Source organism: Siniperca chuatsi, linkage group LG22 (assembly GCF_020085105.1).
Source record: "Siniperca chuatsi isolate FFG_IHB_CAS linkage group LG22, ASM2008510v1, whole genome shotgun sequence".
NCBI classification, from domain to species: domain Eukaryota; kingdom Metazoa; phylum Chordata; class Actinopteri; order Centrarchiformes; family Sinipercidae; genus Siniperca; species Siniperca chuatsi.
Genome location: NC_058063.1, coordinates 12487018 through 12502495, shown reverse-complemented (window position 1 = coordinate 12502495; position 15478 = coordinate 12487018). Strand labels below are relative to the sequence as shown.

Sequence of the window (15478 nt, the reverse complement as noted above, 5' to 3'; positions counted from 1 at the left end):
TTGTCATCTCTGATTTTTCAATTTAATAGTCCCACTGCACTTTATATGCTTGTACTTCATACATACTATACTGTATACTCTAACTAGTTTCTGCAGTCCTTGTCATCAACTTAACTTAATCTTTCCGTGAATATTTACACAAAGGCTTAAATCAAATGAAAAAGTGGTTTCACAGCAAACTCAACAGTGCAATAACTGGACATTGACTGAAAAGGGGATGATGTGTCTGAACCAGCTTTTTTTTTTTTTTTAAAAAAACACTCTACAACCCTTTTAAATTGCAGTGCATTCAGTTTGTTGACTTTACAACTCTTCTCTACTTGTGCTACTGTTACACAATGTTTTAGCATTTACCATTATCTTGTATTTGACACTTGTGGCCACAGTGTCTGCTGTTTATCAAAAGTTACATAGTCTCACTTTAAAGTACATTTATGGACTTTACATAATCAACATAACATAAAATGAAGGAGTAAACCGAAGTAAAGCTCTGTTATCTCTTTGAACCTTAGAAAAATGTTTAATGCAAATTTGTGCACATAAAACACATACATACAGTACAGTGCATACATAAAGTATAAATGCTTTTAATGTTGGCCTACATTAGTATGTCAGCACTGTTGTACATCTTGTCTAACGTACCTCATAATAAACTGGTCCACAATGGGCCGAATGCAAACTGGTTGGACCACTTTGGCCAAAGCTGGATCCACAACAAGAGATAGTCTTTTGCACCTGCTCATGGCAACAACTAAATATGACAAAAACAACTTATGACCACGTTTTGTAATGTGATTAGAGAGTTTGAGGCTGGTGTGTGTGTCCTACACAAAAATACAGTAAATACAAGCTGTCCGATTCATTTTGATACTAAGTAGAAAGCTCTGTGCAAATCTGAGCTCAGGCAGGAGGTCCCATCCTAGCTTTTTGGGAATTTACTCCTCCTGGGGGGAATGGTGTAATCCATAGTAGCTATTACTCTATCAGTCCATAACATTAATGCAGATACAATAAGACATAGAAAGCTATTAAATGCACCCATGCTCTGAGGGCAGAACAATTAAGGAATGTCAGTTTGTGAACCTATCAAATACAAAATACTGAAAATGATTTTTTAAAGAAAGTGGCTGGTATATGGCATATAAAGTATCAGGCAAACTGGTACACCAGTGGCTTATCTTCACTTCACTCCACATCTCAGTCTGTCACGCCACACCCAAAAAACAATGCAAAGGAACACATTATATAAAACAAAATGTAAAATTAAAATATAAAAACATGACAGAATGTAAACAATATCATATAATATATCAAGTATTCATAATATACAACAATACAATTTCATAAAAATCAAACCTAAAAAGGAATGTAGTTCTGAAAAGTACCACTAGAGGTCAGCAAATATTCATGCTCAGATATCCAGTTATACACTTGAAATATTTATCTGCAGTGAAAAGTTTCTTCTGCTTGTGGACTAACACTTCAAAACACTTACAGACCTCACTTCTTATCTTCAGGCTAGCATCCTTTCAGTTCCACATAGCAGCAGTAGTAGTGGTAAACACTTCATCAATTCAGCAAAATCCACTTAGTTACATTCTTGATTTGAAGACTCACAGTATAAATGTTTTTTTTAATCTAACACTGACTTGTATGTGCACAGTGGTCTCAGATGTCTCACTGAATAACATCTCGACACTGTTACTGCATCAGGAGAAAAAATTATTTCCCATGTATCTATTCTCAGCAAATTCTTCTGAAGCAATTTCTAGAACGTTCCTGTAAAGAATTTTGTTTTTTGAAGTTTCTTCCATCTCTGGTGGTAAAAGTTCTCTCTGTTCATTTGATCGGATTTTGAAAATAATCGTCTTTCCAGCTGTGGATCCCTTCCCAGGATCGTGAGTTCACAGACTCTAGCCTGTTTTCTAGTGTCTTCTGTGTTTTGAATGTCTCTGTTCAGTCTCTCGGTAGACATTCCTCCTCGGTGATGCCCTGAGCCTTGAGCTCCTCGAGGACATTGTCCAAGTGGCCGGGGTCGGGGTAGCCGTGGCCCGTCAGGTTGGAGCCAAACTCCGTCTTGTGGTGCACCTCGTTCCAGATGACTGTATCTGACTCGCCGGTGGTGCTGGACGTACCCACAGAGAAAATGAGCCGGCGGTCCCACGCTACCAGGAGAAGCCTCAGAACCTGGACGAAGAGATTAAGAAACAAAAGATGACACTTTATCACAAAATCCAGTAAGCTTGAAACCATAAAGGACGTTAGACAGTAGAGAAGAGTTCTCATTTACCTTGCGTCCCTTCTCACTGTCAGGGAGGTAGCAGTGTCTGGGGAAGCCGCGAGCAGTGAAGGGTTTTCCTGGATTTGGGTGCTCTGGGCCCTAAATAACAAGAGCAAAGTTCATCACATCATCTGAGCCAAAAACACTTCCTGTATTCATAATTTAGAAGAAAGTGTAATGTCGACATTGGCAACCTGACTTTACCTGGATGCCAGGAGGGATGTTATAAATGATCCGGATGGTTTTGCAGTCTGGGTGGCCAGGTAACGAGTGGGGGATGACGTGGTATTCCATCTTGCCCGGGGGCTGGTTGCCGGTCTTGACTCCATAGATGGTCTTGCAGGTGGGACACTGCAGGCTGCCATCCTTGTTGCCGTTGTTGTACATAGCAACGAGGCATTGGAGGTGGTACTGGTGACCACACTGCGCCAGGCGGCCCACCGACTCGGCCCGGGAGATGCCACCCACCCCGGGGCCTTTGTAGCCCGATGGTCCGGCCAGGGCCTCCATGCAGATGGTGCAGTCCTGAGATGGGAAGACAAGTACGATTTATGACTTGTCTAATCTGATACGGACAGATTGGACAAGTTCCCCCCAACATGTACTGTACAACCTCCTGCTATCACATTCAATAATAGGTCACATAATAACTATACCATCTCAATGACATCTGAGCAAACTCCATATGCTGATGAAGGCCATGAGATGTGGCTAAAAGCCCTGGAAAAAATAAGTAAGTTGACTTGTGATAGGAATTTTTTATTGTCAAACTGCTATTTTCAAGCTCAACTGTTGTTTTGCCGTTTCAATGAGGACAACAAACTTTTACAACCTGACCTGAAAACAAACTCATGACACATTAATTGCTTGTAAAACTAATTCCCTTTATTGGTTTAGCAGACATAATCCCGGCCCCTTCTGAAAGGTAACTCTTCTGAGTTTACTACCAAAAAGTCAGAATTAGTTTCCGTGATATCAAGCAAAATTTACAGAGGCACAAACATGGTAAAAATGGAAGTTGTTTTCTCGCATATTCTTAAATTGTTTTTAATGTTACTGTTCTGTTTTATATGCGATCCTATTTTAAAATAAGCAACCGTTATCGTAGTGATATTTGGATGTTAAAATGGTTTACACAGATGGAACTGTGAGGCTTTTAAACAGGATTCAACATGATGCCAACCCAAATAAGGCAATGAGGCAACAGCCCCAGCCTGTATTTGGGTCACTGGTTGTCAAGGGTTTTTTAACCACCACATTTTATGTGACTGAACTGGCAGCTGAAAATCATCAAAAAGGAGAACTCACCTCCTCTGGGGGATTGCGGACTTTCTGAAGGTACCTCTTCACCACCTCCTCAGAGGTCTTGCCTACGAGATGGAAACACAAAGTATGATAATCTGTTTCTGCATATGGATATGATAGCTATAATTGCATACAGGTGAAAAAGCAAGCAGACTTTATCATCATGAACCCACCTTTACGAGCCTGTTTCTTTGTGGTCTTGCGACAGCAGTGGCCCAGACCGGGCACAGGCTTAATGTCACTCTTGCTGACAGGTGGAGGATGAAGCACCAGCTTGGGAGGGCGGGTCAGGCAGACAGGAAGTCCTGCTGCGCTCATCAGGATGCCTGTAATGCCTGGATACAGCCAGCAGAGGGGGGATGTTAGACACTGTATTTGGGGTTTACTCATTGCGTGATAAGCTCTTTATCTGGGGAATTATTTATCAGCCATACTCGTGATGGCTGGCCAGTGGATTTACTGACATACCAGTTAATATGGGGCTAAATGTCATTAGCTGTGTTGTCTATAGGGCAGTAAATCAGTGTCAAGTATAGGTATATTTAAAGAGCTGGAAAGTACAACAAACTTAGATGCCCCTTAAAAGCTGAATTTTAGACCTATTTTACATTTGATCAATTTAAATATAATGAGAAATCTTTTTGTGTGTGAATATATTTACCTGCCAGCGCAGGGTGCACAGGGCTTGATCCATTCAGGTTCTTCACTGGAACTGTTGGCACTCTGAAACACAAAAAACAAACTTATATTTATCTACAGGTCGCTGACACACTTAAAGCAGACGTGCAGCTGGCCTGGTCACCTCAGTCCAGATTCAAGGTGTCACAATCTGATGAGTCACGTGTGAAGGTGGAATGACACGCAGCATATGCTAGCTTCTAGTTCACCCCATGTCAGCGGGTTAAGGAGCTTTTGCAGAGTCATGCGAAAAAACACGTTGCTCATCACGATTTGACATACTGTGCTATAATTGCCATGTAGGACATCCTGCTACGTATGTAAGGCTTAAGATTAGGATGTGTACGGCAGCACTAGACACTCCACACTTGACAAATTAGTTATTTTGTTATTTGCTATCTTTAAAAATAATTATAACTACTATAATACTTATAACGAAGCCAGGAGGAACAATATCATTAATGACTGCACAGATTCTAGCAGAATGCAAAAATGCTCTTTTTCAAGAAAAATTGAGATACTTTCAACTTAAAATGGGAAAATCAAATTAATTACAGCAGCTTTGATTTGATAAGATTTTAAGAAATTGGCAACCAATCATTTTTATTTTTAACTCCTTAAATCTGCCGAATGAGCCCAAAAATATTTCTGACATGACAGCAATACACATGCCCTTATTTTAATAAATGTCAAAAACATCCTTAACTACTGCTGTACTGTATCTCTACTCATTAACAGGTGAAATACATGTATACATGTATAAAACACATGATAACAGTCACTATTACAGTCAAGTCGGAGGTGTGTACTTACGGTCTGCACGTTTTGATAACAGTCATTTTTCCTGCTTGAAAGCACCAAAGACCACAGAGACAACTCAAGATATTCCAGCAATAATTTGCACTTGAACAGTAGTCTGTCAGTGTCTCTGTCCCTGTCTCTCTCTTCCTCTGCTTGTGTGCAGGTACCAGGTCTCCTTCCTCCTTTTATAGGGCTAATCCACCTGTTCCATCTGTTGACTAAACTCTAGCTGTAGGCCAGAGATTCGTCACAGGAAGGATTACCTGTCAGTTATCATGTCACACTGCCAGGCCGCCAAATGGTTGACAGACTCGAGCACATAAGACTGTATACTGCACAGAAGTTACACCTGCTATCATAAAATCTGTACCTTAGATTTGGACAGGATTATTTTAACACGTTGTTGTGTTACATCAATCAAAGCTACCCATTAATACTGTCCTCTGAACTGTGATCACTTTGACTGTAACTGTATCTGTTTGCATTACAACCTACAGTCCCTATAGATTTAAGAATATGCAATTAAAACACACGGCGGAGTTTTTAGCCAGCAACAAGCATTAATGGGGGGCGTGATCACAGCTAAAACAATTATACTTTTTTGTCTCCATGTTAAAATATTTAATGAAATTCTTTTTATCATTCAAATGGAACAGCTACACTTTTGTGTTTTGGGTGTTTGGGGGCGTTTTCTCGACTACCTGGTGGAGGGATTTGCATCGATCTATTTATGTTTAATCTATTCAATGAATATTCTATTTTTTGACATTCTTTGTCTTTTATGTTTGTGTTTTTTTTGTTTTTTGTCTTACATTACTTTATTCTTGCTGTTTAGCCTTTCCTCTTGATTGGTGAAATGGGAAAACTAAAAAGAAAAAATATGTTAAAAATGACTTTACTTTTATTTTATTACGTTGATTACTGTTCTTTTAGTTTTAATTGTCATTCATTAATTGTTTTTTTTAACTTTTTTCTGCTTTCTACTTTATGCATCTGTCTTTTTCTGAGTATTTCTCATGTATTATAAAGCACATTTCTATATGGTACCATATATCATGTCTTTAACTAAAACTTTAAATTGATATGATGACTAGCAGCTTGTCTTTTACAACCCAAAGGAAGGATTTGGTGCATAACTGTTAGTGGTGAATCAATTCATTGAAACATTTCTGCTAAAAAAAACAACAAAAAACTGTTAATCTTGAAATAATAAAATAGAATTGTTCAATTATCTGCAAAGTCTATGGAAATGATTAAAATTCACACTGTGGCATATTATCTGCAGTTGATCAGTAATTATATACAGAAAATTTTATCTTGCCAACCTTGTTTGTGGGGTAAAAATAAGGCTTGTAGGTCTATGTGTAGGCTTAAAGGTTGAAGCTTTTGTTCTGGTATAAACAGTAAGACAGTAACTGCACTGTGTTTTCACTAGTTGTAAGATTCTCTGCATCCTTATAAATGATGCAACAATGACACAGAAAAACAGTCAAGAGTTACTGAACTGTACAGCTCCTGTACCTGACAATCTGCTTACACTGTACTCTGTTGTGCCTTTACGTGATTCACAAAGTCACAAAACATGCTGGCAGATTGTGTCAAACCTGGGTATGTATAAGTTGATTAACATTTGTGTGTCAGGCAGGAAAACGTGAGCGATATGATAAAACAGATTAAAGGAGGAAGCAGAGAAAGGGTAGGAAACAAGAAGAGTGTCAGCTAGTCACGTTTCTTTGATCCTGGCTAATCTAGTGGCATTAGAGCAGCCTTTATCTGGACCGCTTGATGATGGAAACACACAAGCTGCACCATATGGCAACACACACACACACAGATTTCTACACACTTAGCAGATACAAGCTCACACCTTACAGCAAGTCCAATAATAAGATAGAGCCTTGAAGCAGGAGAAAAAACTCTGCTCCGGTGAAGTGGAGGATTTGTGACGGTGACACACTTGCAGAAATCAAACCCACTGCAGTGAGAGGAGAAAGGACCACAACAGGTGTGTGGACCAAAGGCAACTCTCGTCACTGTGATAATCTGTGACGTTGGAGACCCGTCAGAGTTTAACACTGGAAACCATCTGCTCCTTTTCACTGCAGGCAAAACTATCTCAACAACAGAACAATAACAAATGTTAACAATGAACCCACCAATCCAACTGGGAAAATTTTTATTTTTTTATTTTTCTTATTTCATTATCAACTACACTAAAAATAATAATATGGTATGATTGTGGTGATTGTCTTTTCAGAATGCTAACAGCACAATGACTGTCAGCTATAACTACATACAAAATCAATATCAATATAAATTATTATCTATTAATATTATTGCCAATATCTATTTATCTCCATTCCTCATTTTGTCACTTATTTGTGATGATTTGTGTCTCAAGACAATTTCTAGTTATTCAATATTAGGATGCTCATAATATATATATCTTGCGTTTTAAAATTACTTATCTATACTCTGCATCTTGTACTTCCTTTTGCTGCTGTGACACTTCAGTTTATCTGTGTGGGATCAATAAAGTTCATCTTATATTAACTAATAAATTATTATATTTTAAAAACCCTGGGTCAAGTTCTCTTCAAAATGTGAAACAAGCATTAGAATTAGTTACAAAACAATCATCCTGATTTACTTTTGTTACATACATTTTAATGTTTTAGTGCAACATCACATTTAAAAAGTTGCATTTTATATTTATAGATTTTTGTAAGCTAATTTAATGCTAATTAAGCTATTCCATTGTGAACTGAGAGGTTTAGATAACAATTTTCAACCAAGAGATGTATTCACCAAAGGTTATGATACCTTAGAAAAAATATTAGAAATTCTCCTATATGCCAGATAAACCACACAGATGTTGCCTTAAAGCTGCACTGATAAATATTATATTATCAAGAACGGATGAAATGACTATGTGTAATGTGAAAGGGTCTGCTCATTGTGATTAACCTACAAAGAATTATCACCTGAAATCAGCTCCCCTCAGCTCTACGGACCATTTAAATGTCAGCTCACTGTTCTGATTTTCGTGCCCGCAATCTTAATGATTTGGTTTACTCTCAATGCTCTCATTAGCATTGTTTCCAGTCACAGCAGGCAGCTGTTTTCAGCAAAAAAAAAACAAAACTCTAAAACCCCTCTGTACACTACCTGCTCAGCACCAAACAGCAGACACACACAGTTAGCTAGCTATCTAGCGGGTGAACAAAGTAGACCATTTAGCAGCTAAACTCAGGACAGCTGAGCCAAGTGATGGCTGCATTTTAAGGCCTTAAAAAATGCTAGGAGCTATTGATTTTGAGGAATATGATGATGTTTGTTGTTTTTGTAGTAATAACTGTTGCCCTTGGCAAAATGTAAATTAAATATCAGTCACACCAAGTGAGAAGTGCAGAACCAGCAGAACATAACATAAAACATTATGTCAACTGATGAAGGCAGTGTTTCAAAAGGTCAATAATCCACTTTTTTCTATTGTTTTCTTCTTTAAATTACTCAATATATAAATGTGAGCCTAATTACATACATGTATTTATGGATTTAAATGATCAGCTTAAGGAGGTGTTTCCCTCCACTGCACCAGTACTCATGTGGTGCCAGTTATGAATTTGGGGATAAAGCAATAAGATGATGACAGCAGGAGCACTAACTGGAGACTGAGCTGAGAACAAGTAGAAGGAGAGAAGAAGGGCGAGCATCAGAGGGAATCCCAGGCAGACGGGATCAGAGACACTCTTGATCTGTGACGTTGGCAGTTTTACCGCAGCAGCAGGTGCTCTCACCTGATATGTTAAAATAATGGGTCAGTCACACAGATCAGAAACAAAATAGATAGATTACTGAAGCAAGGATATTAAACCTGTGGCAATTGGTATTAATCTGAGGCTTAGCTGGAATGCTAATGCTAGGATTCAGAAAGCTGGGGTGCTCTGCTGGGGCAATGTTGGGTTAGCTCACATGGAAATTATCCTCAGCATGTGGTCATTTTTCAGTGTTTAATCGCAGTAGTAAATCACAGACCTGATATCAAACACAGATAAAGTGACTGTAGGATGTATGAATGAATTTAGGAATGTTGTGCTTGTTATATCTGAGGCAACTGCATAACAAGTGAAATCTAGAGCACCCCACAAACATGTCTTTCAGTGAGACTTAATGATTGTGAGGAAAATGTTATAAAAAGAAAGGCTATAATTGGAATCTGATGAAATCTAGATTTGTATTGTGCTCACAACAAGGCACCACAAGCAGAACACCAGCTGCAGAACTGAAAGGAATGATAAAATAACGAAGAAACAGCAGCACTCTTGTTCCAAAAGACTTCTATAAGACCTCAGTGAACCGCTTCATAACAGTGACCAAAGATATCTTGCTAACCAGCGCCCTCTGGCTATGACACCTGGATACAGTGACGTCCTTAATTCATTAACATGCACTGATGCTGACAACATTTAACACCTAAAGACCACATGGTCACATAGTGAGTCTTTGGGTGTTGAATAACTCACAAAAATCCATTTCAAGCTTTTTTAAACTGTCTATCTGCAAGGTGAGAACCTCCAACTGTATCAGCTCATCAGTGACAGAGTGTTAAAGATCCCCTCCAGACAACATGTCTGTAGGACATGTGAAAAGGCTCTGCTTGAGATATTAATTTGTGTCTGATTTTGTGTCTGGTTTTTCAACAAAAAAAAGTTAAAAAACCTAGATAAAAATTCTCAAAATTACATTTACTTCTTCACCCTCAATAAAAAAAAAAATCCAAAATCAAACAAATATTTTTCATTTTGAAAGTTTAATTTACAAGAAACAAGATGTCTCCTACTTCATAGTAAAGTCTATTCTCAGTGTATGTGCACTGGAGGCTTCAAGTTTTCACCCTTGCGTAAGCTGCATATTGGACGACTTGTTGTGATGTCACAAAGTCCTGCTCATACGAACACATCTGAGATTTAAGGTGAGAACACACAAACCGTCTCCAAACATTCGGCCTAATTCCCAGTGAATAGCATCAACATTTTGACTGTACTTTTTGTCTGTTTTGATGTCTCCAGTATAACAAGACCACTGATGAAAATATCATACATTCCATAACAATGGGGACATCCCAGATGTTACAGACCCCTTCCAGATGTGGTTTGCTGAGTAAAACCCGTGACCGTGTCTTTTCAATATCAGCCCATGTTTTAGATTTGAGGGTTATTGAGGTTTTAATCAGCAAAGTTATCCGGAAACCTCAGTTAGCCTGCTTTGTGAAACAAAGCCCCTCATCCATACTGGTTGCTACGGTTACTAGCACAAGTGCTTACACATACATAACCACAAAGTATTTCCAGGTTTTTCTGATTTCTTGAGGCCCTGAGCGCCCAATTGTTTGCATGAAAACTACATGCAAACTATGGGTATGTGTGTGTGTTTGTAAAGTAAATCCATCATTAAGTGGTTGCATGACAAACGTCTGGAACGTGAAACACTTGTGTGAGAGCCCAGCTTCTGCGGTGTGAATGCTCTTCATTGTTTTTCCATGGAAATGAACGAGTCTGATGGACTTTGTCACAAAGATTAAAGGCTCATGAATGCTAATGAGCGCTGATCTCCGACACTGTGTAATGAGGGCTTCAAACAAATGAGGAATTCCTGTCTGAATTGATTTTCTTACATATCCTGTTTAGTTGGTCTCATTTTGTTGCAAATACAGTATATTAATAATGGATGTAGTCTCTGTGGAGATGTCATTTGAATGTCACATCAAACATTAAACAATAAGTGTCCATTAAAATGTCCTTAACATTATTCCCGTAATTTCTCTTTAATTTAGTAGTCTCCCACTGCTTATATACTTTCTATAATATTTATATATTTCTTTACTATTGTTTTTCTTTAATTTGTTTTGTATGTTTATAAATGAGCTTGCATTCCTATATTGAACATGTTTCAACAGTTTCCCAACACCTGAGAAAAATATTTGTCTTTTTAGCCACAAATGCTCCACTATATTCACCAGCTAGTCACTAACTTTGTCTGTTGGCTGTTTCGTGCTGAGCAGGTAGTGTTCAGTGGATATTTAGAGCTTTTGCACTGAAAAAATGTGGGGAAAATTGAATACAAGAGATTTTGATTTCTTTTAATGGGTGTTTTTTGTAGGAATGTAAATATTGCTTAAATAGGCTCTATTAGAAATCCATACTCTTTATTTCCACAGGTTTCCTTATCTTTTCTTGGATGATAGAAGCTTTTATATATATATATATATATAAATATATACTATAACCACTGTTGTCTACTCACCCAGAGGCAATAAGGGCACGTGACTGAGCCATGGCGATACGCTGCAGTGCAGGTCGGCTCAGCCCTGCTAGGCTGGACCGGGGTGGCAGAGGAGCTGCGCAGGCAGCAGCACCAGATGAAGACACTGGACCCAGGACGCGGGCAGAAGGCGAGGGCGTGCAGGTGGAGGCAGCTGTGGAGATGAGAGGAGGGCCTGGAGCGGGCACTGTAGGGGCGGAACAGGAAGCAGACAGGGAGGACGAGGTGGGGGGGTGAGGGGGAGAGATGGTGGCAGATGAGAGTGTGGTGGAGGGTGGAGGAGGAGGCGGTGGAGGAGGGGGGAGAGGTGGTGGAGGGGGACGGGTGGAGGAGATGGAGAGGGCGGCGGTAGCTGAACCAAGGAGGGAAAGAGTGTGGGGGAAGCCTCCTCCAAAACCAAGGCTGGTACTGCCTATACCACTACCACCGACAATACCTACACCTCCTGCACCACCCATACCACCTACACTGAAGCCACCTGTTGCCCCAACTATGGACGTCCTGTGGGGGGAAAGTGACCGTGACAGGGAAGGAGGCCGAGGGAGGGTTAGTGAGTACGACCCTCCTGGGACAGGGTAACTGCTGATTTTGGGACTAGGTGGCTTGGTCTGTGGCGGTCTCCGACCCAGAGTGTGAGCAGTCGACATGGCGCCGGCTTTGACACTCAGCACCAGCATACACTGCTGACAGGCGCAGGGCTGTCCCAAGGAGGTGATGGCTGAGGCAGGGAGCGCCCCACTGGGGTATGCACTGCCGTTTCCAGTCCCACTGCTGCTCATCCTGATCCTCATGCCCACTCCAGATACATCCACACCAAGCAGTCCTCCATGGCCGGGCATGGAAGTGGGCCCCCAGGCGTGGTGGGATTTGGGCAGGGGCCCGGACACCAGCGGGTAGGCCAGGTCGGAGCGGCGCTGGATGCGTCGGCAGCGCTGCGTCTGCCCATTGATTTGGGTCATGCTTTCGAAGTCAATGAGGTAGCAGAAACCCAGCGGCGCCAGGTCCAGCCAGGGCTGCTGACGATCACGTGCTGCCTGGATGGCAATGCCCACCTCCGTGTCGTATGCTGTCCAACTGCCAGCGTCGTTCTCCCACTCCCACAACCAGCCCTGGCCTGGTGCTGAGGTGGGGTCGTAGAAGCTACGTCGTACCGGTCGAAGGGTACCTGAAGCACGGAATAGGGGGTCACAGCAATGCAAAAGATTCGTGCACATGATTTTGACAAGGTGCAACGACTGTTGGTAATACAGTCATATTGCATTTGGACTATTTCTGTGAATTGCACTTTGGACAGATTCACTGCTACTGTCATCGGAGATTTCTAGATAAGCGCAAGACTTCTACTGTAACGTTTGTGCATCTTTCTCTCTCCTCTTGAACTACTATCATGACGCTTGGTGATGATATGTAGTCGCAATAGGAGTTAAGTGACTGACTGTGGTACTATTTGTTGTGGACAAGTAGATTGCAACCCTAACAAATTCAACATGTCTGTGTTTGCTTGCTAAGAATTTGGGCAAACAGGTTGCCCCTGGTAACAGCACACAGTGTTCTGAATTCTGATTGGCTGGCAGCCTTGATCCGACCCAAAGCTGGCTGTGTTTGCTTTCCCAGGGTGTCCAGAGAAACTCTACAGAGTTATCATACTGTAAAGATGCAAAAAATAGTTTCATATATGACACAACTTATATAGAAACAATTATAAATAAAACTTCATTGGAATTTGTGTCATACAGTATGTGTGGCACAGTATGCCAAGACATTTAACAGGACAACAGTTCATTCATAAAATCTGCTCCCATCGACCCCATTTTATCAATGACCTCAGACTCCTGAAATTCCTCCCCACCCTCCTCCTCCTCCTCCTCCCTGCCTCCTATTTAGACTGAGGCACCCTGTCTGCCTCCCCCATTTCAGCTTCTGCTGGGTTTGGAAAACAAACTGCACAAACGCTTTTGTCAGCCAATGCTGAGAGAGAAGGGAAACGTTGGGGTCTCTGCCAAAGTTAGACATCTGACAAGAGACAATTCCCTGCTTTGTCTTACACTGCTCTGCTCGCCGCTTTTTTATGAAGCTTTGACTTGTGAAAGATGACTTCTTATGTCCTTATTCTGCTATAAAGGATGGCAGGATTGATGATACTGTTTGCAGTAAAAATGTTTTCTGTGTCAGTGGCTATGACTGGACACTTCAGCTGCTACTGTGGCCTAGGTGCCACATGCAAACACATACAGGTCCTACCAGAATGACTCACATCACCACTGACACCTTTCAAAATCATAGACACACAGCATGCTCTCCCTGTCCTTTAATCTTCCAAATGAAATGTAACCTAATGCAGGAACGTTTAACCTATGGGAGACTAGATTTGGGGATTTTAAATAAAAAATAATGGCATTTATGTAATTGATGCAGAAATAAGAAGCCAGTTTGCAGCAAAAAAACAAAAAAAACCAAAAAAAAAACCAACTCCCACCAAGGCATCAACTTCTGGAGCAGAATCAACATAAAGGCTAAAGTAGACACACATGAGCAATAAAAAGGCCTCCACCTCAGGCCCACCGTTACACCCTCCGCCGTGTGCCTCTTCATCTCCTCTCTGCTTCTCACCTGTGTCTTGTCGGAACTGGTGCATGGAATGCAAATCGATGATGTAGGGCGAGAGACGAGAGTCCACCTGGCCGAGGACAACACTACCACACCGCGGGTCGCTCCGGATGACTGCCTCGATGTGATGACAGACAGCCGGGCTGTAGGGCCGCCAGCGTCCGTGCTCGTTCAGCCATTCCCATACCACTACGGCGGATGCTAGTAACATCCTACTCCTGCAAAGATGGAAAAAAAGGACAACACGCAGGCACAAATGAAAGCGAAACCGCGGGGATGGTGGGCATTTAAAGACACCCTGCTGCCGCTCCGCCGTGCATCCCTGCGCACAGCGGCGCTGCATCCATCTTGGACAGTTTGCAACCCAGATGTGTCTCCTATCTGTGGATATGAATATATATATATATATATATATATATATATATATATATATATATATATATATATATATATATATATATATATATGTATATATATATATATATATACTGGAATGACACTACATGCAAACTGTACCTTCCATGTTTGTAGTTTCGGTTATGCAGCAATTACTTGGTCCTTTTATCACACGGCGAGGATACAGAGCGTTTTCAGGGCGCAAAAAGCCTTGCAGGATGGTTGCATTTTACTCCCTATGCAGATGAGTGACGTCTACTGAAATCATTTCTCCGGCACAATCAAGTTAGGGTGAGAGGAGAAAATGCAACTTGGATGCTCACTGTGGTGCGGCACTCGCGAAGTAGGTTACTGTGACAGACTGGCTTTGATCGTGCAATGCAAAGCTGCATTATTTTTTTTTTTACCAAATCTGTGCTGCCTGTAATGGAGGATCAGATTCATGAAAGCAAATAACTTCAATATTTACCGGGTTAGAAAGGTTCCAGTGTCTCCAGTCAAATCACTGTTTTGTAGAACAGTTTGGGTGCTTTAGTAAAGATCTATCTGTCACTGTGGTAGTGTCTTCAGTCTTCAGTCTTCAGGTAAAATCCCGGATTTCTGGTTGCATAATTTATTTGATAATGTGTCACTGCAATTATGTTTAACCTACTTTGATTGAGGCTTACTTATCGGTTCATCCATAATTTCTCCATCGAGTGACTCTCACCCACCACTGATAATAATTTGGCCGGCGACAAATACATGTTTCGCGTGCGTGATCACTCCCACGCCTCGAAGGCCTCCAACCTCCAATCAGATTTGAGCAAGTGCTCCATCTGGCCAATCACGAACGTCTTTCATCTCACACGCTCATTGCTGACTGTATGCGTAGTGTAACAGAATGATCGAGCTCGTATTTGTTTCATGTTAATACAACATGCTTTACATATTCACTTCTTCTTGTGTTAACAGTATTTTAATGAGACGGTAGAGGAACGAATACAAAAGACTTGGAGATGCCGGGGATTGAACCCGGGACCTCATACATGCGAAGCATGCGCTCTACCACTGAGCTACATCCCCATTGGTTAAAACACGTGTAAC

The 15478-nt window shown here is 41.0% G+C and overlaps 1 protein-coding gene and 1 non-coding gene across 4 annotated transcripts; both read right to left on the bottom strand.

Annotated features, from left to right (window-relative positions):
* On the bottom strand, positions 1-15127 carry dtx4a (deltex 4, E3 ubiquitin ligase a). Of its 3 annotated transcripts, none has more exons than XM_044183330.1 (9): positions 14862-15127; positions 14000-14214; positions 11372-12554; positions 4248-4309; positions 3760-3921; positions 3590-3651; positions 2486-2806; positions 2291-2380; positions 1-2187 (listed from the first exon to the last, which is right to left on the bottom strand). In XM_044183330.1, exons 2-9 carry the CDS (start codon positions 14205-14207, stop codon positions 1957-1959), a joined length of 2319 nt encoding a protein of 772 aa, XP_044039265.1. In that variant the 5' UTR covers positions 14208-14214; positions 14862-15127; the 3' UTR covers positions 1-1956. The 3 variants fall into 3 exon arrangements, with proteins under 3 accessions (XP_044039265.1, XP_044039266.1, XP_044039264.1); XM_044183331.1 differs by lacking the exon at positions 14862-15127 and adding an exon at positions 14513-14827; XM_044183329.1 differs by lacking the exon at positions 14862-15127 and having other exon boundaries at positions 14000-14357.
* A 258-nt stretch (positions 15128-15385) lies between these two features.
* Positions 15386-15457, bottom strand: trnaa-cgc. The gene has a single exon. It is a non-coding gene; the product is annotated as a tRNA-Ala (tRNA).
* Positions 15458-15478: the final 21 nt, after the last annotated feature.

What these genes read in the sequence shown, in the direction of transcription:
- dtx4a (XM_044183329.1), bottom strand. Translation starts at nt 14,339, where the DNA reads ATGCAGCGCCGCTGTGCGCAGGGATGCACGGCGGAGCGGCAGCAGGGT. An exon ending in TGTGCACCCTGCGCTGGCAG is followed by an intron (nt 3,922 to 4,247) that starts GTAAATATATTC and finishes GGCTGTATCCAG; the next exon opens with GCATTACAGGCATCCTGATG. An exon ending in ACAGTGAGAAGGGACGCAAG is followed by an intron (nt 2,188 to 2,290) that starts GTAAATGAGAAC and finishes CTCTTCGTCCAG; the next exon opens with GTTCTGAGGCTTCTCCTGGT.